Raw genomic sequence first — 16679 nt, forward strand, 5'->3', positions numbered from 1 at the left:
GAGCTGCATACCTCCGCTCTGTGTTGAGCCGTTTCATTTCCAGAACCTGCATTTATCTGGATATTAACCTCCAGAGAAATCTTCATTTCTACTGCCTGAAGTTTGCGTTAAACTTATTCATGTCATTTTTATCCCTTTTTTTTTAATGGAAACACCACAATTGTGAAAATCAGAAAAGCTTTGCAGATTTGTAAATGAAACGCCGTTTTGTTTCAGGCTGAATCCCTGAGCTGCTTCACATCAACGATGGAAGGAGTCGACCCACCAGTTAAAATCCACCCATCATGTTTATCCAGCTCTCCTCGCTGGTCCGGTTCGGCCCGTTGACTTCAAACCCAGAACCTCAGGATCAGATTCCCACAGCATGACACCTGCTTCACTGTGCTTCAGTGTAACTGACAAACTCAGAGGTTTGGGATTCATGTTGATTCATTTAGGCAGAGAAATGGAGAAATTATCTATTTTTAAACCGATGAAGATTTTCTGCTCATTAAACCACAAAGAGAAAAAACAACGCAGGATGAGAAAATTTATATTTTTACTGAAACCAAAGATCCCAAAAGATACAATAACATTTTATTCATCTCAGTATTTACAGAGTAAACAAAAGTCTTTCAGGAATGTTTTAGTGTTTTAGTCCAGGAGCTTCGATCCCTTTAAAAATCCTTAATTATTATTAAAATGAACATAAATCCGACTCATTTACAGGTTTTACTTCTCTGGTGATTTTCTTCATGATTCAATAAAACAACTTTGACTAATTTACCAGTTTATTCATCCTTACTGGGAAAAAAATCAGGATTTAACATTTTTTACTACAAACTTTTAAATTAAATTATTTATGGTTGGTCCCATAAATATGCAGATTTAAAGTGCAGAGATTTTCTTACCTAGGAGAGTTAGAGACGCTGCAGCATGAGCCAGGAATTCATCTTTAGAGGCTTTTATCAAAAATTATAGGTTTTTATTCCAATTTTAGGATTTAATCAGTAGGAAAACTCAGATAGTTTGAACCCTAAACCTGATGTTGGTCTGATATCTGGATGGCAAAGCTGACATTTTACAGAATATCAGGAAGTAAACAGGGACTAGATAAATCTATTATTGGTTGTTTTCAGGATATTTGATGAACTTAAACGCAGCAAAAACAAAATATCACCAAGTATTTCAGTCTAGTTCCAATGCAAATATGTTTGAAATATGATTAAAGTAACTTTCCAACACAATATAGAAGCTTGTTTTAATAAAACAATTCCTTAATATTGATGGAAAACAGTTACTCTGGCTGAGTATTTCACTTCCAACACGTCATTAAAACATCTGCATGTTTCTGAAAGTTTGTTCATTTTGTCTCGTTTCCAGTGAACTGAGATGTTTGGACCAGAAACCCGACAGGAATCCTGGGTGATATTTGAGTTTTTAAGGCTGTTAAACATCAGAGGCAGTTATTACCAGCCATCGTTTCTTCCTCAGTTCAAAATGAGTTCAGGTAGAAAAACATCGACTGGAGTTCAGGAAAGATGTGAAAACCCAGAGTTTCCATCAGAATCACATTTCAACGTGTCAACGGGTCAGAACCCAGATCTACGTGTGATTATAGAACGGCTTCGCTCTGATAGTTTCCACATCGTGACTCGGCATCGCCTCTGCTTTGAAATAATCTGTGATCCAGTTCGGTTCGGCCTCCTGACCTGCTCACTGTCGGCCACCAGGGGGCAGCAAAGCTTGATTCATACAAAATGGAAAATATCAAACATCACTTGATCTTCTTCACCTGAGCTGCCAGGTGTTACATGATCATCATCACTTTCACTGAAAGTGAAGAAAGTTTCTCTAACGGATCAGAACCGCGACCCGGTTCAGATTAAAGCTCTGCTCCCAGCAGATCACGTTTCCCAGTGAACTTTGACCTGGCTTCATTCAGAGCGACGGCCAGAGGAATGTTTAAAGTTTGTGCTTCACTTCCTGCCAGCAACATCTGGACTGAAGCCAGGAGAGAAAAACCTGAGGAGGAACCGAGGAGAACCCGGCAGGCGGCGACCCGGAGACTCTCCGTCTTAAAGGGACGGTACGCCGCTCTGACACAGCCGCTCCCTCTGGACCGAAACGAAGACCAGAGCTTCACTTTTGGTTTGATTTCAGTTTTTCATCCTCGTACAGCAGAGCCTGCAGAGAGAAACTGGAGATAATAATCTGAGGAGTTTCCTTTTGTTTTCAACATGTGGAAACGATCCGATGATGACTCAAACGGGTCGGAGAGGATCCCTGAAGACGCTTTAGCGTTTGGAAGGTTCTGGATCTGCAGCCTCACCTTGTTCTCCAGAACCCGGCTGCTGCTCAGCTCCTCCAGCGTGTCGGCTGCAGGTCTGTTCAGGGTCTCTGGCAGCAGGAGGCCCAGGCAGCCAGCAGACAAACCGCTCAGACAGAACACCGTGAAGGGCATGGAGGCGTGCAGCGCGCGCTGAAACACACACACACGTTCACACACACACGTTCACACTACAGCAACACCAGAGGGACAAAAACATACTGACAGAAACTTAGAACTCCTGGCCGTTATGGGATAAATCACGTTTCCAGTTTAAACCTGAAAAAAATTGAAGATGTTTTTTATCATAGTGTCTAAAAATTTGACCAATGATTTTAAAAAAAGATTGAATATAAATATTTACAATGAAAATGCTAATGTTTACATTGCATCAAGTGTTATCAAGCTAAACATCAGCCCTGGTGTTAGCTTTAGCATGTTAGCGTAGCATTATAACAAGCTACTATCATCACAGTGTAAATATTTTGGTCTGACAGTAATTATGGTTTTTCATTCTATCATTTCTGGACTGGTGTTAGCATGCTTATATTAGCACTCACATGCTAACAGTGTAAACATAAATAGTTTGGTCCTCCAGTGTCAGTATAATAACACAATAGCAAGCAGTGAACTTGGTGTTAGCATGCTAACAATAGCAGGATGAAGCATAGAGAGAAGAAGGAAGTTTAAACCCTTTTTTCTGTCTGACCAGACAAAGAGCAGCAGCAAAAGCAAAGGAGGTGGATTAGCAGAGCTAGCCAACAACTGATGGAGACATTCGGGACATGTTGCTGTGAAACATCATCTCTGATGCCTGGATGTTGAGCCGTTAGCATGTCAGGACAGTCATGAAAGGATCAGGCAGCAACAGTCTTCAGTCAGAGGCATCTTCATACTGGCTGCAACACTGACTGCTACCAAACGTCCTTCCTGAACACAGCATCACTGTCTGTCTAAAAGGTTCTGCTTTTGGTCTTTTAGCACCATTTCCCTGATGGCAGCAGTTCATGCCGAGTCGCCAGGTAAAACTTTATATTTCATGATTTCCTGTTATCATTTTCTAATAACAATCCAGGCAACTTGTTTGATTTCACCTCAGTGACTCCACACTGCTGCGTCTTGGTTCCTCAAAGTTAAATCTTTATCCATCTTTTTAGTTTTGAGGTGAAAAATGCAGAAGCCTGAACTGTTCCTATCTGCAGTTCTCAGAAGCTCCACCGGGGGCCGCCACATGCTCGCGCTTCTGGGCTGGAAAGTCCCGAGGTTTTTGGTTTCTTGGGTAGTTTTGGCCTCTGACCCAACACAGTGTTACAGTGAAACTGTTTAACAAGATGTTGCAGTTATCTCTGAGGAAACGTTGGCAAGTGCAGCGGCTTCAGATGGAGGTGTGGTCGGCTGCTTACATAAACGTCTCCATGACGACGCTGTCCTCCGTCCTCTGGAGTTTCCGGCTCCAGAAACGTTACTGTGGGTCATTTTCAGCCTGAATCATCAGACTGGAGTGAAGCTGCAGCATAAATTCATGTCCAGGCAGCTTCACCTGCTGACTCGGCATCTCTGCAGTCAAACACTTTCTGTCTGGTGCAACCCGAGCTGCTGTCCTCGTCAGCCATGTCTCCAATCAGAAAGACGGTCCTCGGACAGTCAGGACACCAGTTGATGGAGTCCAGACGGGTCGGAGGGAGAGCGACCAACGCCCTGGAAAACCGGACTGAAGGAGGAGGGCGGTTCTGATCTTCAACCAAAACTATGCTCTCTGTGAAACAGCTGCCAGAAAGTCCATCTGCTGGAGGAAATGGTGGAGAGCAGGACAGAGAATCCCCCGAACGACACGCGGCGCGTCGACTCAAACAGGCTCCTCTCATGTAAAACCAGCATTTAAAAGATTCCTGAACTGTGAGGAGCTTGAATCCAACTGGGCTCATGTCTCTACATGCTGCCAGTCAGCAGAGAGGACGACCTGAAAACAGCGGAAAACACTAAACATGGAGCCCCGTGGAGGATCTGTCCTCTGCTCTGGTCCACCGAGACCTTCAGCACTTTCTAACTTCCTCTGGTGCATTTTGAGGATGTTATGAAAGTCTAAGAACAGGAAGTGTTTCATATTTTCCCTGGAATCAAAGAGTCAGCTGAATAATCCACCGAGTTAAAGATCACAGTCACACAAACATGTTTGGGTTTGTTTGGATCCATCTCCTGGTTCTCTGACCCATAAAATCAGAACCTAATAACTACATGTAGTGACTGGATCATAGCATTAGCATTGCTGCTGCTCAAGGCAGCAGCTTCTTAAAGGAACATCGACCGCTGGGCTCGGATCCGGTTCCGTTATTTAAATAAATACGCAGTAAGCCATGTCCCGGGGTGTTAGCATGCTAACAGTAGCATCACTGTCATGATGTTGGGTCATTAAATCACCATCTTTCCTCTGAAGAGACAACATGGCTGGAAACTGATGATGAACCTGCAGCTTCAGTCACTGAGAAAAAGGCCAGAAAAACGGAGACAGAAAGCTTCCAGACTCCATGACCTCTGACCCCTGGATGCACGGCTCCTGCAGCATTTTGATGATGACTGCTATCTGACATGCTGCAGCAAAGATCCAAAATGGCTGCTCAGCCCAGTCCAACATCCTGTTTCTGCTACGAAGGTCCAGAGTTTTCTCATTGCCTCCAGCTCTCCCCTCCCAGTATGAAACTCCAGCCCAGTACAAAGTCTGACCCTGTTGTACTGGGAGCTTCAGGCCAGAGGAGCAGAAAGCAGACGAACCCGATGAGGAAGAAACGCTTCAGTGGTTTTCTTCACATGAAAAAGACAAAATGCTGAAGCTAAAAGCAGCTGATCTGCAGTAGAACCGGATCAAACATCCGACCAGAACCGACCAGAACTCACCATGGAGGGAACAAACGGCGCCAGGATTCCCCCGACTCGGCAGGACATGGAGCACACTCCCAGCCCGGCGTTCCTGCAGCACAAACGGCTCATTTAACCTCTGACCCCTAGCAAACCCAGCCCAGCTGTGGCTGAACGCCTCCAGGTCACCTGATCACAGTCGGGTAGAGCTCTGAGGTGTAAACGTAGGCGATGTTGAACGCAGCGCTGACCATCAGCTTCCCCAGCAGGGCGAGAGACGTGATGCTCAGCACAGACCCTGAGAGGAGGAGGAGGAGGGAGGAGAAGGAGAGGGGGAGGAGAGGAGGAGGAGAGGAGGGAGGGAGGAGGAGAGGGGGAGGAGGTGGGAGGGAGGAGGAGAGGGGGAGGAGGAGGGAGGGAGGAGGAGGGGGGAGGGGAGGGAGGAGAGGAGGGAGGGAGGAGGAGAGGGGGAGGAGGAGGGAGGGGAGGAGGGGAGGGGGAGGGGGAGGAGGGGGAGAGGAGGAGAGGAGAGGAGAGGAGAGGAGGGAGGGAGGAGGAGGGGGGAGGAGGTGGGAGGAGGAGGAGAGGGGGAGGAGGAGGGAGGGAGGAGGAGGGAGGGAGGAGGAGAGGGGGAGGAGGAGGGAGGAGGAGGAGAGGGAGGAGGAGAGGGGGAGGAGGAGGGAGGGAGGAGGAGAGGAGAGGAGAGGAGAGGGGGAGGGGAGGAGGGAGGAGGGGGGGGAGGAGGAGAGGGGAGGAGGGGGAGGGGAGGAGGGGGAGGAGGGAGGGGGAGGAGGAGGGAGGGAGGAGGAGAGGGGGAGGAGGAGGGAGGGAGGGAGGAGGAGGGAGGAGGAGGAGAGGAGGGAGGGAGGAGGACAGGAGGAGGAGGAGAGGAGGAGGGAGAGGAGAAGGAAGGAAAGGAAAAAAGGAGGGAAGGAGAGGAGGCGGCAGGAGGAGAGGAGGGAAGGAAGGGAGGAGGGAGGAAAGGAAAGAAAGGAAAGGAGGAGGAAGGAGAGTAGGAGGGAGGAAAGGTAAGGAGGAGGAAAGGAAAGCAGGGAAGGAGAGGAGGAGGGAGGATAGGAGGAGAGAGAAACGAAAGGAGGAGTGAAGGGAAGGAATGAAGAAGTCAAGTTTTTCATTATGTCTCATTTCAGCAACAAAGCAGGTCAAAGAGTTTTACATCATAACATTCAGTCAGCAGTTATGAAAGAAGCAATAATCATTAAATTCTAGCAAACAAAATCACAGAAATGTGTTTATTGATGTTACATTTATTACTAATCAAAGGAAAGAAAGGAGGGAAAGGAGGAATAACAAAGGAAGGAGGGAATGACGGGGAACGGAAAGAGAGGAAGCTCCCACAGCTAAACGACGTCTGACGATTATTCAGAATCTGCCAGGAAGTTTCTGTCAGCTTCTGAATAATTTATAAAGAGGAACCAACATCAGATCGCCCTCTCTCCTCTTCCTCACTGAACTTCATCCTCATCATCATCAGACCTGAGGAGGCCCGGGCAGCAGGAACCAGAACCTCACCTGAGTTCTCGGGGATGAGCGTGGTGCAGAGGCAGGCGGAGCCGGCCAGGAACAGGAAGCTGGACATGCTCTTCCTCCTGCCGGCCCTGAAACAGGAAACCGCAGAGAAACTGTGTTAACATCAGGAAGGAGACCAAACGTCTCTGAGGCTTTTATTATGTTAGCTAAAGGCTAACGTTAGCATGACGGCTATCACTAGAGCAACTAGCATGTTGCAGCTTCCAGTAGAATGTGGCTGATCAACATGTTGACCAACGTTGACTTATTTTCACTTTCTTTGTAAAATCAGCTAAATGCCAATGCTAGCTTGATGAGCTACTGCTCATCTGTGGGCTGCCATTAGCATGTTTACCGACTAGCATGTGAATATTCAGATGAGCCTGTAGAATAAAACACTTTTCCTTCAGGAGGGTCAGGATCCGTTACTGTTCACCCTGCCTCGTTAACGCCGGAGCCCCGCAGGGCGCCGGTCCGACTGGGGCGCCGGTCCGACTGCAGCCGGAGCCCCACAGGTGTGTCGGTCCGACTGGGGCGCCGGTCCGACTGGGGCGCCGGTCCGACTGCAGCCAGAGCCCCACAGGACGCTGGTCCGACTGCAGCCAGAGCCCCACAGGTGTGTCGGTCCGACTGCAGCCGGAGCCCCACAGGACGCTGGTCCGACTGCAGCCAGAGCCCCACAGGTGTGTCGGTCCGACTGGGGCGCCGGTCCGACTGGGGCGCCGGTCCGACTGCAGCCAGAGCCCCACAGGTGTGTCGGTCCGACTGGGGCGCCGGTCCGACTGCAGCCGGAGCCCCACAGGTGTGTCGGTCCGACTGCAGCCAGAGCCCCACAGGTGTGTCGGTCCGACTGGGGCGCCGGACCGACTGCAGCCGGAGCCCCACAGGGCACCGGTCCGACTGCAGCCGGAGCCCCACAGGGCGCCGGTCCGACTGCAGCCGGAGCCCCACAGGGCGCCGGTCCGACTGGGGCGCCGGACCGACTGCAGCCGGAGCCCCACAGGGCGCCGGACCGACTGCAGCCGGAGCCCCACAGGGCGCTGGTCCGACTGGGGCGCCGGTCCGACTGGGGCGCCGGTCCGACTGCAGCCGGAGCCCCACAGGGCGCCGGACCGACTGCAGCCGGAGCCCCACAGGGCGCCGGTCCGACTGGGGCGCCGGTCCGACTGCAGCCGGAGCCCCACAGGGCGCCGGTCCGACTGGGGCGCCGGACCGACTGCAGCCGGAGCCCCACAGGGCGCCGGACCGACTGCAGCCGGAGCCCCACAGGGCGCCGGTCCGACTGGGGCGCCGGTCCGACTGGGGCGCCGGTCCGACTGGGGCGCCGGTCCGACTGCAGCCAGAGCCCCACAGGTGTGTCGGTCCGACTGGGGCGCCGGTCCGACTGCAGCCGGAGCCCCACAGGTGTGTCGGTCCGACTGCAGCCAGAGCCCCACAGGTGTGTCGGTCCGACTGGGGCGCCGGACCGACTGCAGCCGGAGCCCCACAGGGCACCGGTCCGACTGCAGCCGGAGCCCCACAGGGCGCCGGTCCGACTGCAGCCGGAGCCCCACAGGGCGCCGGTCCGACTGGGGCGCCGGTCCGACTGCAGCCGGAGCCCCACAGGGCGCCGGTCCGACTGGGGCGCCGGTCCGACTGCAGCCGGAGCCCCACAGGGCGCCGGTCCGACTGGGGCGCCGGACCGACTGCAGCCGGAGCCCCACAGGGCGCCGGACCGACTGCAGCCGGAGCCCCACAGGGCGCCGGTCCGACTGGGGCGCCGGTCCGACTGCAGCCGGAGCCCCACAGGGCGCCGGTCCGACTGGGGCGCCGGTCCGACTGCAGCCGGAGCCCCACAGGGCGCCGGTCCGACTGGGGCGCCGGTCCGACTGCAGCCGGAGCCCCACAGGGCGCCGGTCCGACTGGGGCGCCGGTCCGACTGCAGCCGGAGCCCCGCAGGCGTGTCGGCTCTCACCAGCTCTTATTGATGAAATAGATGCAGAGCGGGTAGGCCGGCAGCTCCACCAGGCCGTACATGGCCACGTTAACGAAGCGACTCCCAGACGTGGCGCTGGCTCCCAGGGTGAGGCCGTAATACACCAGGCTGCAGCAGTACCTGCAGCACACACACAGGTAGAGTGTTACCTGCTGACCAGGCCTCAGCTCCATCTTATACCATCAGATCAGGAACATTGAACATCGGAGCTGGAAGAAAAGAAAAACTTTCCCGTCCTGGAATAAAAACCGTGGAGGCCGAAAACACGAACTCTACTGTCTCAAAGGACATTTAGCATTTCGATCCACACCCTGATGACATCATGTCACCCAGCAGATGATGTCATCTGAGATGGACAAGATGCTTCAGTCCAACGTCTGTTAGAAAACAGCAGCAAGACGAGAAAAAACTGGAAACACATCAATTTATTAATATAAAATCACATTTATAAAGCATTAATGCCAGGCTAAGTATCTTAGAGACTAAAGTCACATTACTGCAAGAAAATGAGTCTCAATAAACGAGAATAAAGTCGTATAAAATAAAGCTAAAAGTAATTAGGATTAAATCATATTACCAGAATAAAATACGACCAAGTCGCCACAATAAAAGTCTTAATGAGAAAAAGACTGAAGTCTCAATAATACGAGAAATAAATCATAAGACAAAAAAGTCAAAACTATGAAAAACAATAATAAAAGAAAAAATCATAATAATAAGAGATAATTTTATAAATAAAACTAAAACTGTCTGATTTCCTGAATCAAAAACTGAAACTCGTCTCAGTTCCACATCAGAACCTCATTTATCTGGACTGAGGGTTAAAATGGCGGAACAGAATCGGCGGCCGGGTCCGATACTCACCACACGTACATGAGCACCATCGTCCTGAGGCGCAGCACCGGATGGACCGCCAGCTGCAGGACGCCGCCCCGCCTCCTCACCGGGCCGCCGGGCCTGGCGGCGCCGACCCGCTGCAGAACCAGGCTGGTGGCGTTGCTGCCGTTCCTCAGCGCCATGTAGCGCAGAACCTGAGGTTACAAACAGCATAAAGACGAGAAACCTGCAGCCATCGGGTCGGTTCTGAAGAGGAAATGGTTCTGAAACTGATTCCTAATTTTACTGTGGTTGGAACCGCAGAACCCAAATCCTCCAGAGACAAACGTCCCGTCTTCAACAAAAACATTTTAATCACTGATCGGTTTTCAGGACCCGAATCCTCCGGTTTTAAAATGTTCTGGTTACAAAATAACATAAAGATTTACTGCACAAGAAAATAAAGAATAACTTAATAATTAAAGAAAATTAGAGATCAAGAAAAAATATGCAAGAAAATGAAGTATTAAGAGAAAAGAGAGGATACATTTTATTTTAGTATAATAAGAAAAAGAGCAAGAAAATTTAATAAGTAAATAAAACTAAAGGAAAATAAATAAGGAAAATAAAATTAAACAAATACGTCAGAGCATGAATTGGTTTAACACAAATACATGCATTATTTATTTATAATCAAATAAATAAATAACAAAAGTAACAAATTGATGGATATGTAAGAAAGTTTCACTGGAAATAAAACTAAATTTAGAAAATAAATGGAAACTCATGTTTCTCCCTCTGAATGTTTTAATAAAACCTCATTTATTTTTGTCTTGCAGGATGATCAGCATAAATCAATAGGAACTGAGTGAATCAGCATTTCTCAGCCAATCAGCTGATGGACCTGCTGAGCAGAGACTGACTGATGATCAGGGAGGTTTGCTGCATCGCCGCGCCTCTGCTGCAGCAGAAGCTGCAGCCTCTGCTGGAACCTCTGCTGCAGCCTCTGCTGCAGCCTCTGCTGGAGCCTCTGCTGGAACCTCTGCTGCAGCCTCTGCTGGAACCTCTGCTGCAGCCTCTGCTGCAGCCTCTGCTGGAACCTCTGCTGCAGCCTCTGCTGCAGCCTCCGCTGCAGCCTCTGCTGGAGCCTCTGCTGGAACCTCTGCTGCAGCCTCCGCTGCAGCCGCAGCCGCAGCCTGAGCCACTGCTGCAGCGGAGGCTACAGCCTCTGCTGGAACCTCCGCTGCAGCCTCCGCTGCAGCCTCCGCTGCAGCCGCAGCCTGAGCCACTGCTGCAGCGGAGGCTGCAGCCTCTGCTGGAGCCTCCGCTGCAGCCTCTGCTGGAGCCTCTGCTGGAGCCTCTGCTGCAGCCACGTTTGGCTCAATAAGACAGAAAAGAAGCAAACTGACTCGCTGTGGGAGTTTTAGTTTGTTGGATCAGAAGTTGAACTAACTGCTCCAGCTTCCTGATTTCTAACTTTATTGTTAAAACTGTTAAATCTTGAGCTGGAAGCCACTGACGGACCCTCAGAAGGCGTAAAGAACGTCTGGCTGGAAGCAAACCTTCCCATAATGCCTTGCAGGACGCAAACAGACGACCCGGGTCAGAAACACGAGAGGAAACAAATTCCTCATTCTGATCCCTCAACGCCTCAGAGTTCAGCAGAAACACCTACTGGTTTCCAGGGAAACCATGGCAACGAGTCAGGAGACACACACACACACACACACACACACATTCCTGCTGTAGGAGGAGGGCGGTGATGAATCTGAACGCTGATGCAGCCGCTTCTCCACAGGACAGATTGTCACATTAGAGCTGAATTTATCTCAAACAGGAAGTGACATCACTCCCTCAGATTACTGCATGAGTTTCAGTCCCAGACCAAAACCACATAACTCACAGGAAACCCCCCACTCACCCTCAGAACCGCTGTGATCCAGCAGTCGGGTTCTGAGGTATCAGCGGCCATGTTGAGACTTTCAGTGTTGCATACAATGACAGCTGGGAAATATCACCGTTGCTCATTCTCTCAGCTCTTTTTTTGGAGAGGGGAAATGTCGAAATAACGACAATGTGAGGAAGTGACGTCGCGATGCGCGTGCAGGAAGTGACGTCACGATGCGCGTGCAGGAAGTGACGTCACGATGCATGTGCAGGAAGTGACGTCACGATGCGCGTGCAGGAAGTGACGTCACGATGCATGTGCAGGAAGTGACGTCGCGATGCGCGTGCAGGAAGTGACGTCACAATGCGCGCAGGAAGTGACGTCACGATGCGCGTGCAGGAAGTGACGTCACGATGCGTGCGTAGGAAGTGACGTCACGATGCGCGTGCAGGAAGTGATGTCACGATGCGTGCGTAGGAAGTGACGTCACGATGCGTGCGTAGGAAGTGACGTCACGATGCGCGTGCAGGAAGTGACGTCACGATGCGCGTGCAGGAAGTGACGTCACGATGCGTGCGTAGGAAGTGACGTCACGATGCGCGTGCAGGAAGTGACGTCATGATACGTGTGCAGGAAGTGACGTCACGATGCCTGCGTAGGACGTGACGTCATGATGCGTGTGTAGGAAGTGACATCATGATACGTGTGCAGGAAGTCACGACACGATGCGCGTGCAGGAAGTCACGACACGATGCGTGCGTAGGAAGTGACGTCATGATGCGTGTGTAGGAAGTGACATCATGATACGTGTGCAGGAAGTGACGTCACGATGCGTGTGTAGGAAGTGACATCATGATGTGTGTGCAGGAAGTGACGACACGATGCGCGTGCAGGAAGTGACGTCACGATGCGTGCGTAGGAAGTGACGTCATGATGCGTGCGTAGGAAGTGACGTCATGATGCGTGTGCAGGAAGTGACGTCATGATGCGTGCGTAGGAAGTGACGTCATGATGCGTGTGTAGGAAGTGACGTCACGATGCGTGCGTAGGAAGTGACGTCATGATGCATGTGCAGGAAGTGACGTCATGATGCGTGCGTAGGAAGTGACGTCATGATGCATGTGCAGGAAGTGACGTCACGATGCGTGCGTAGGAAGTGATGTCATGATGCGTGTGCAGGTGTCCGTACCTCTTCAGCTCGCTCCGTCTGTCCCTGAGAATAAAGCCAGCGAGGAGATTCTGGAAGAGTTCTGCAGGAAAACACAGACGGGACGCACTAATCAGCAACAACAGAAATTTAACATGCAGATTTTATTCTATTAAAAAATCCCACAGCTTCACTGTGATTTTCTGACGATCCAACAGCAGGAGAAAAATTTAAAACCCACTAAACTTTTCCATATTTTGCCTTTCAGTTTTTTTAGTTATAAAAATGTTTTGAATCGTATAATTTTCTTTCTGCTTCAGTCGTATTACACTGTGTGTTGGTCTGTCACATTAAATTCCAATTAAATATATTTATGTTCATGGTTGACACAATATGTAAAAATTAAGTGGTATGAATACTTGTGAAAGTTTGGGATTAAGTCGCATTTAATCTGCAGCATTTTTGAAGTGAGCCGAGTTGTGAGGCCGTTTCCTCTGAATATCTGAGATAAAAACAGATCAGAGCTCTGAAACCAAACATGTCTGCATCCTGTTAGTTTCACACAGCAGCTTCATCTCCCGTCATTCAGACTTTATTTTCAGTCAGGCACATTTCATCTCCTCTGACGCCTCAACGTGCAGCACAAATAAACGTCATAAATGAACCAGACACACATTGAATGCTGATGTTTCAAACAGGCTGAAAGGAGCTTCAGCGCAGGACTTTAACCTCCAACCTTCATCCTGAAATGTTTAACATCAACGTTATTTATGGAAAAGGTTAAGACTTTAGATAAATAAATCACAATCAGGATTAACTCAGCAATGATTTAGCTAATTATTTCTATCAGAGAAGCTCATCTCACCTCTGAGGATCTCAGGAATCTGTTCCTCCAGGGTTGTAGTTTTTAAGTAGAAGAGTTTCAGCTGCTTTCTACTCCCGATCTGAAGCTGCAGCGACCAACACATTCTCTCTCTCTGTTATTGTTTAGGCTGGGAAACTCTGAGGAAAGCCCAGATTGGTTCCACTACCTGCAGAGGATTTCCTCCTCCTCATGAGTTTATGGTTTTAAACAGAAACCAAAACAGAAATGATGAATTCCCCAGCCTGACTCAGAGCTTCAGTCACTCCCTGCCGTCACTCATGACTTCACTGAAGATCAGAACAAACACTTTATGGTTTATAAACTCTGCAGATGTTCCTCTTCTAGGTTCACTTCCTTGTTTTTACAGGAAGGATCTGTTGATTTGGTTCAGAGCTGTCAGGACTTTCCCAGGAGTTACAGGTGACCCATTACGCTTCCTTGAACAGATTAGGATTTTATTTTTTGTACAACATTATTCTTAGATAATCAGGCTTTATCTGCTCAGTTCTGCCTATTTTGAGTTGTTTTGGGGTCTCTGTCACTTTAAATCCACATAACCTGCTGCTGGCCACGCCCCCCGATCAACATTTACACTCATCAGTGAAAATATCCGCAAACAGATGCGCAATTATTCAACCGTACCTCGGTGAACAGCATCAGTAGAGCCTGCAGCAAATTGTTTTTGGATGGCAAGTCAACAACAAAACACTCCTCGTTTCCAGCAGCCATTGTACAGCAGTAAAACCAGCTGACCAGACATGCTGGAGCTCAGTTTGGGTTGCTTGGTAACAGGTGTAGCCATTCTGGGGCTGTAGGTTTTGGAAGATGTTTGATCATTTGCCAGAAACCAGCTGGGTGTTTTTTAATGGCGTGGAATGTTTTTAGAAACAGTTCAGACCCAAATGGAAGTACAAAAATGTGCAAATGTGAATTCTGCATAATAGTTTAAACTTCATGCTAACCTTGGACTTTAAAAGTAAAAATCACAGATTTTCTTCAAAATACTAGCTTAGCTTCACAAATTCTTATCTTATTACAAAAGGAAGTTGATATTTCAAATGCAAAAACACTTTATTGACCCCAAAGAGAAATTAAATCTTCCTGCAGCTGAGTTTCTACTCACACAGACAGCAGGAAGAACAGGACGCCGGAGGAGTTGGCCACCATGGCCAGAGTCCTCCAGGGCCGGACGAAGTAGCCCAGCGCTCCGAACAGAGCGATGCCGACGGCGAAGATCATGCTGGTCAGCGTCCCTGCAGAGACAAGCAGCTGCAGCTAACAGAGTCCAGGCAGCAGGGGGAGCGAGCGGGTCAGCGGCGCCGTACCGGTCATGGCCCAGTAGGACTTCCCCACGTACTCCTGGGTGAGGACGAAGCAGACGAGGCCGATGCCGCCGTTCATCAGCCCCACCAGGAGCCGAGAGGCGGCGAAGACCTCGTAGCTGGGCGCCAGGGCGGTGAGGTAGCCGAACATCACCTCAAAGAACAGACCTGGGGGGCAAAGGGGGTAGAGCATGAGGAGGACCCAGCGGAGCCTGGAGGAGGCGCATAACTTAATTATTGATGTCTGAAATAAATGCTAAATCTGCTAAAAGCAGATTTTATGCTAAAACTGCCTGCCATAGCCTCCTGGAGTAAAACATCCCAGCTCTGTGATGATTAAACTCTGAGTGAAACTCCTCCACCTCGTGTCTGATCCCATCTGCTCTCGTTTATTCCTGGATTGAACCTTCAGGCTGATTCCTGACACACTGGGATACAGCATTCCAGGCTGGGAGCAACGCAACAACCTCCGGCAACGACAAAGCAACAGGCAACCCTGATCCTGCTGGTCAAACCAACCTGATCCCCGTTTCCCCTCACCTGTCAGGTAGACGGGTCTCCGTCCGATCCGATCAGAGAGCGGCCCAAAGACGACGTTCCCCACCAGCAGCCCGGTGAAGAACAGCGACCCGGCCAGGCTGACCTTATAGGCCTGCTGTCTGATGAGGGCCCACTGAGGCGCACAAGGACAGGAGGAAACCCGTTAAAGCCTCAGTGTTTTACTTCCTGTCTGCGGACGCTCGGCTCTGCAGACCTCGGTGACGATGGAGTCCACATCCTCCGTGAAGATGACATGCTGCTGCAGCTCCCGGTGGCCAGATGAACCACCGTCCTGCTTCTCGACCCGATACTCTGGTGTGTATCCGACCAGAACGATCAGCATGGACTGGCAGGCCATGTAGACCTGAAACACAGCACACCAGAACTTATACCCTACTCCAGCATTTCTCCAACCATACGGACATTTAAAGAAGAGCAGAAACAGCAGTGCTTGCCACTTTCTTCAGTCAGAGGCTTCATCAGGTTGATTGCAACACTGACTGCTAACAGCATCAACAACATCACACCAGCAGAACCAGTTTTCTGGCCACATTTTAGACCGAAATGTTAATAAAACGGAGACTTAGAATAACTTTCCGCATTCTTTAACCAACACGACCTTATAGGTTTGTGGTAAACTCGCCAACAGTCTGACGTATTTATGGAAGATTCATTTTCACACCAGGGTCAATATTTGGATGTTTGTTGTCGTTTTGGGCTCATTCTGACAGCCACGTAGCGCTACAGCTACTGCTAGCAAACAGTTTCATGTCTGTTTTTTTTCTATTTAATCGGTTAAAATAAAAATATTTAAATATGACACACCTGCGCCAGAACCAGCACGGTGACCGCCCGCTTCTGGTACGGCCCAAACTCCCCAACCGTGTGGAAAGCGGTCTCTATATCCATGCCACCGAGGCCGAGCCGAGCTGGCTGCTAGCCAAGCTAGCATCGCCGCCCAGAGATGAGCTGCACCAGCAAGATAGTTAGCTTCTTTAACTTCCGGGTTCACTTCCTCGTAAATCTATTTGAATGTTTTCAAAAGCTTCGGTCAGCAACACAGCTGAGAACTCAGCTGATATGCTAACTTAAATGTTTGTGCAGAGTTTTAGCGCAATATGTTGCGTCAGATATGAGCCAAATCAAGAGTGTGCCCTACTTTAACTTCCGTGTTCGCTTCAGTTCAGCGCGAGTGGCGAAATTAAATTTACTCAAGAAGGCACGTTACGTTACAGAGCAGTGAAAAACAAATTAATACACGAGTAGCACAGGACAAACGGACATTTCCGGTCCAACACAAACATAAACGAGTCGCTTATTCCTGTCGTTTCTTTTGTTGTTTTGTTTGCCTCAACTCTGGACACTGACAGTGTCGCCAGTCATTCATGCGTTACAGAGACTTTATATAAAATAGAGACAATTATGGACCGCATCT

General features: G+C 49.7%; 1 protein-coding gene across 2 annotated transcripts; it reads right to left on the reverse strand.

The window, feature by feature from the left end:
* Nucleotides 1–521: 521 nt before the first annotated feature.
* Nucleotides 522–16350, reverse strand: slc22a15 (solute carrier family 22 member 15). 2 transcript variants are annotated; one of them, XM_081616573.1, is made up of 13 exons: nucleotides 16070–16343; nucleotides 15459–15608; nucleotides 15245–15377; nucleotides 14708–14872; nucleotides 14506–14635; nucleotides 12560–12620; nucleotides 9531–9697; nucleotides 8646–8786; nucleotides 6695–6780; nucleotides 5351–5459; nucleotides 5201–5273; nucleotides 2312–2461; nucleotides 522–2166 (listed from the first exon to the last, which is right to left on the reverse strand). In XM_081616573.1, exons 1-13 carry the CDS (start codon nucleotides 16151–16153, stop codon nucleotides 2122–2124), a joined length of 1494 nt encoding a protein of 497 aa, XP_081472699.1. In that variant the 5' UTR covers nucleotides 16154–16343; the 3' UTR covers nucleotides 522–2121. The 2 variants fall into 2 exon arrangements, with proteins under 2 accessions (XP_081472699.1, XP_081472700.1); XM_081616574.1 differs by lacking the exons at nucleotides 522–2166; nucleotides 2312–2461 and adding an exon at nucleotides 2468–5107 and having other exon boundaries at nucleotides 16070–16350.
* Nucleotides 16351–16679: the final 329 nt, after the last annotated feature.

This window comes from Poecilia reticulata, chromosome 15, assembly GCF_904066995.2.
Source record: "Poecilia reticulata chromosome 15, P_reticulata-male-v2, whole genome shotgun sequence".
Taxonomy (NCBI): Eukaryota; Metazoa; Chordata; class Actinopteri; order Cyprinodontiformes; family Poeciliidae; genus Poecilia; species Poecilia reticulata.

Excerpts from the sequence above, each read along its gene's own strand:
- slc22a15 (XM_081616573.1), bottom strand. The coding sequence starts at position 16,153 with ATGGATATAGAGACCGCTTTCCACACGGTTGGGGAGTTTGGGCCGTAC. Across the intron at positions 14,873-15,244 it reads GAGACCCGTCTACCTGACAG|GTCTGTTCTTTGAGGTGATG; the intron begins GTGAGGGGAAAC and ends TTTGCCCCCCAG. Across the intron at positions 8,787-9,530 it reads ATGGTGCTCATGTACGTGTG|GTACTGCTGCAGCCTGGTGT; the intron begins GTGAGTATCGGA and ends TGTGTGCTGCAG.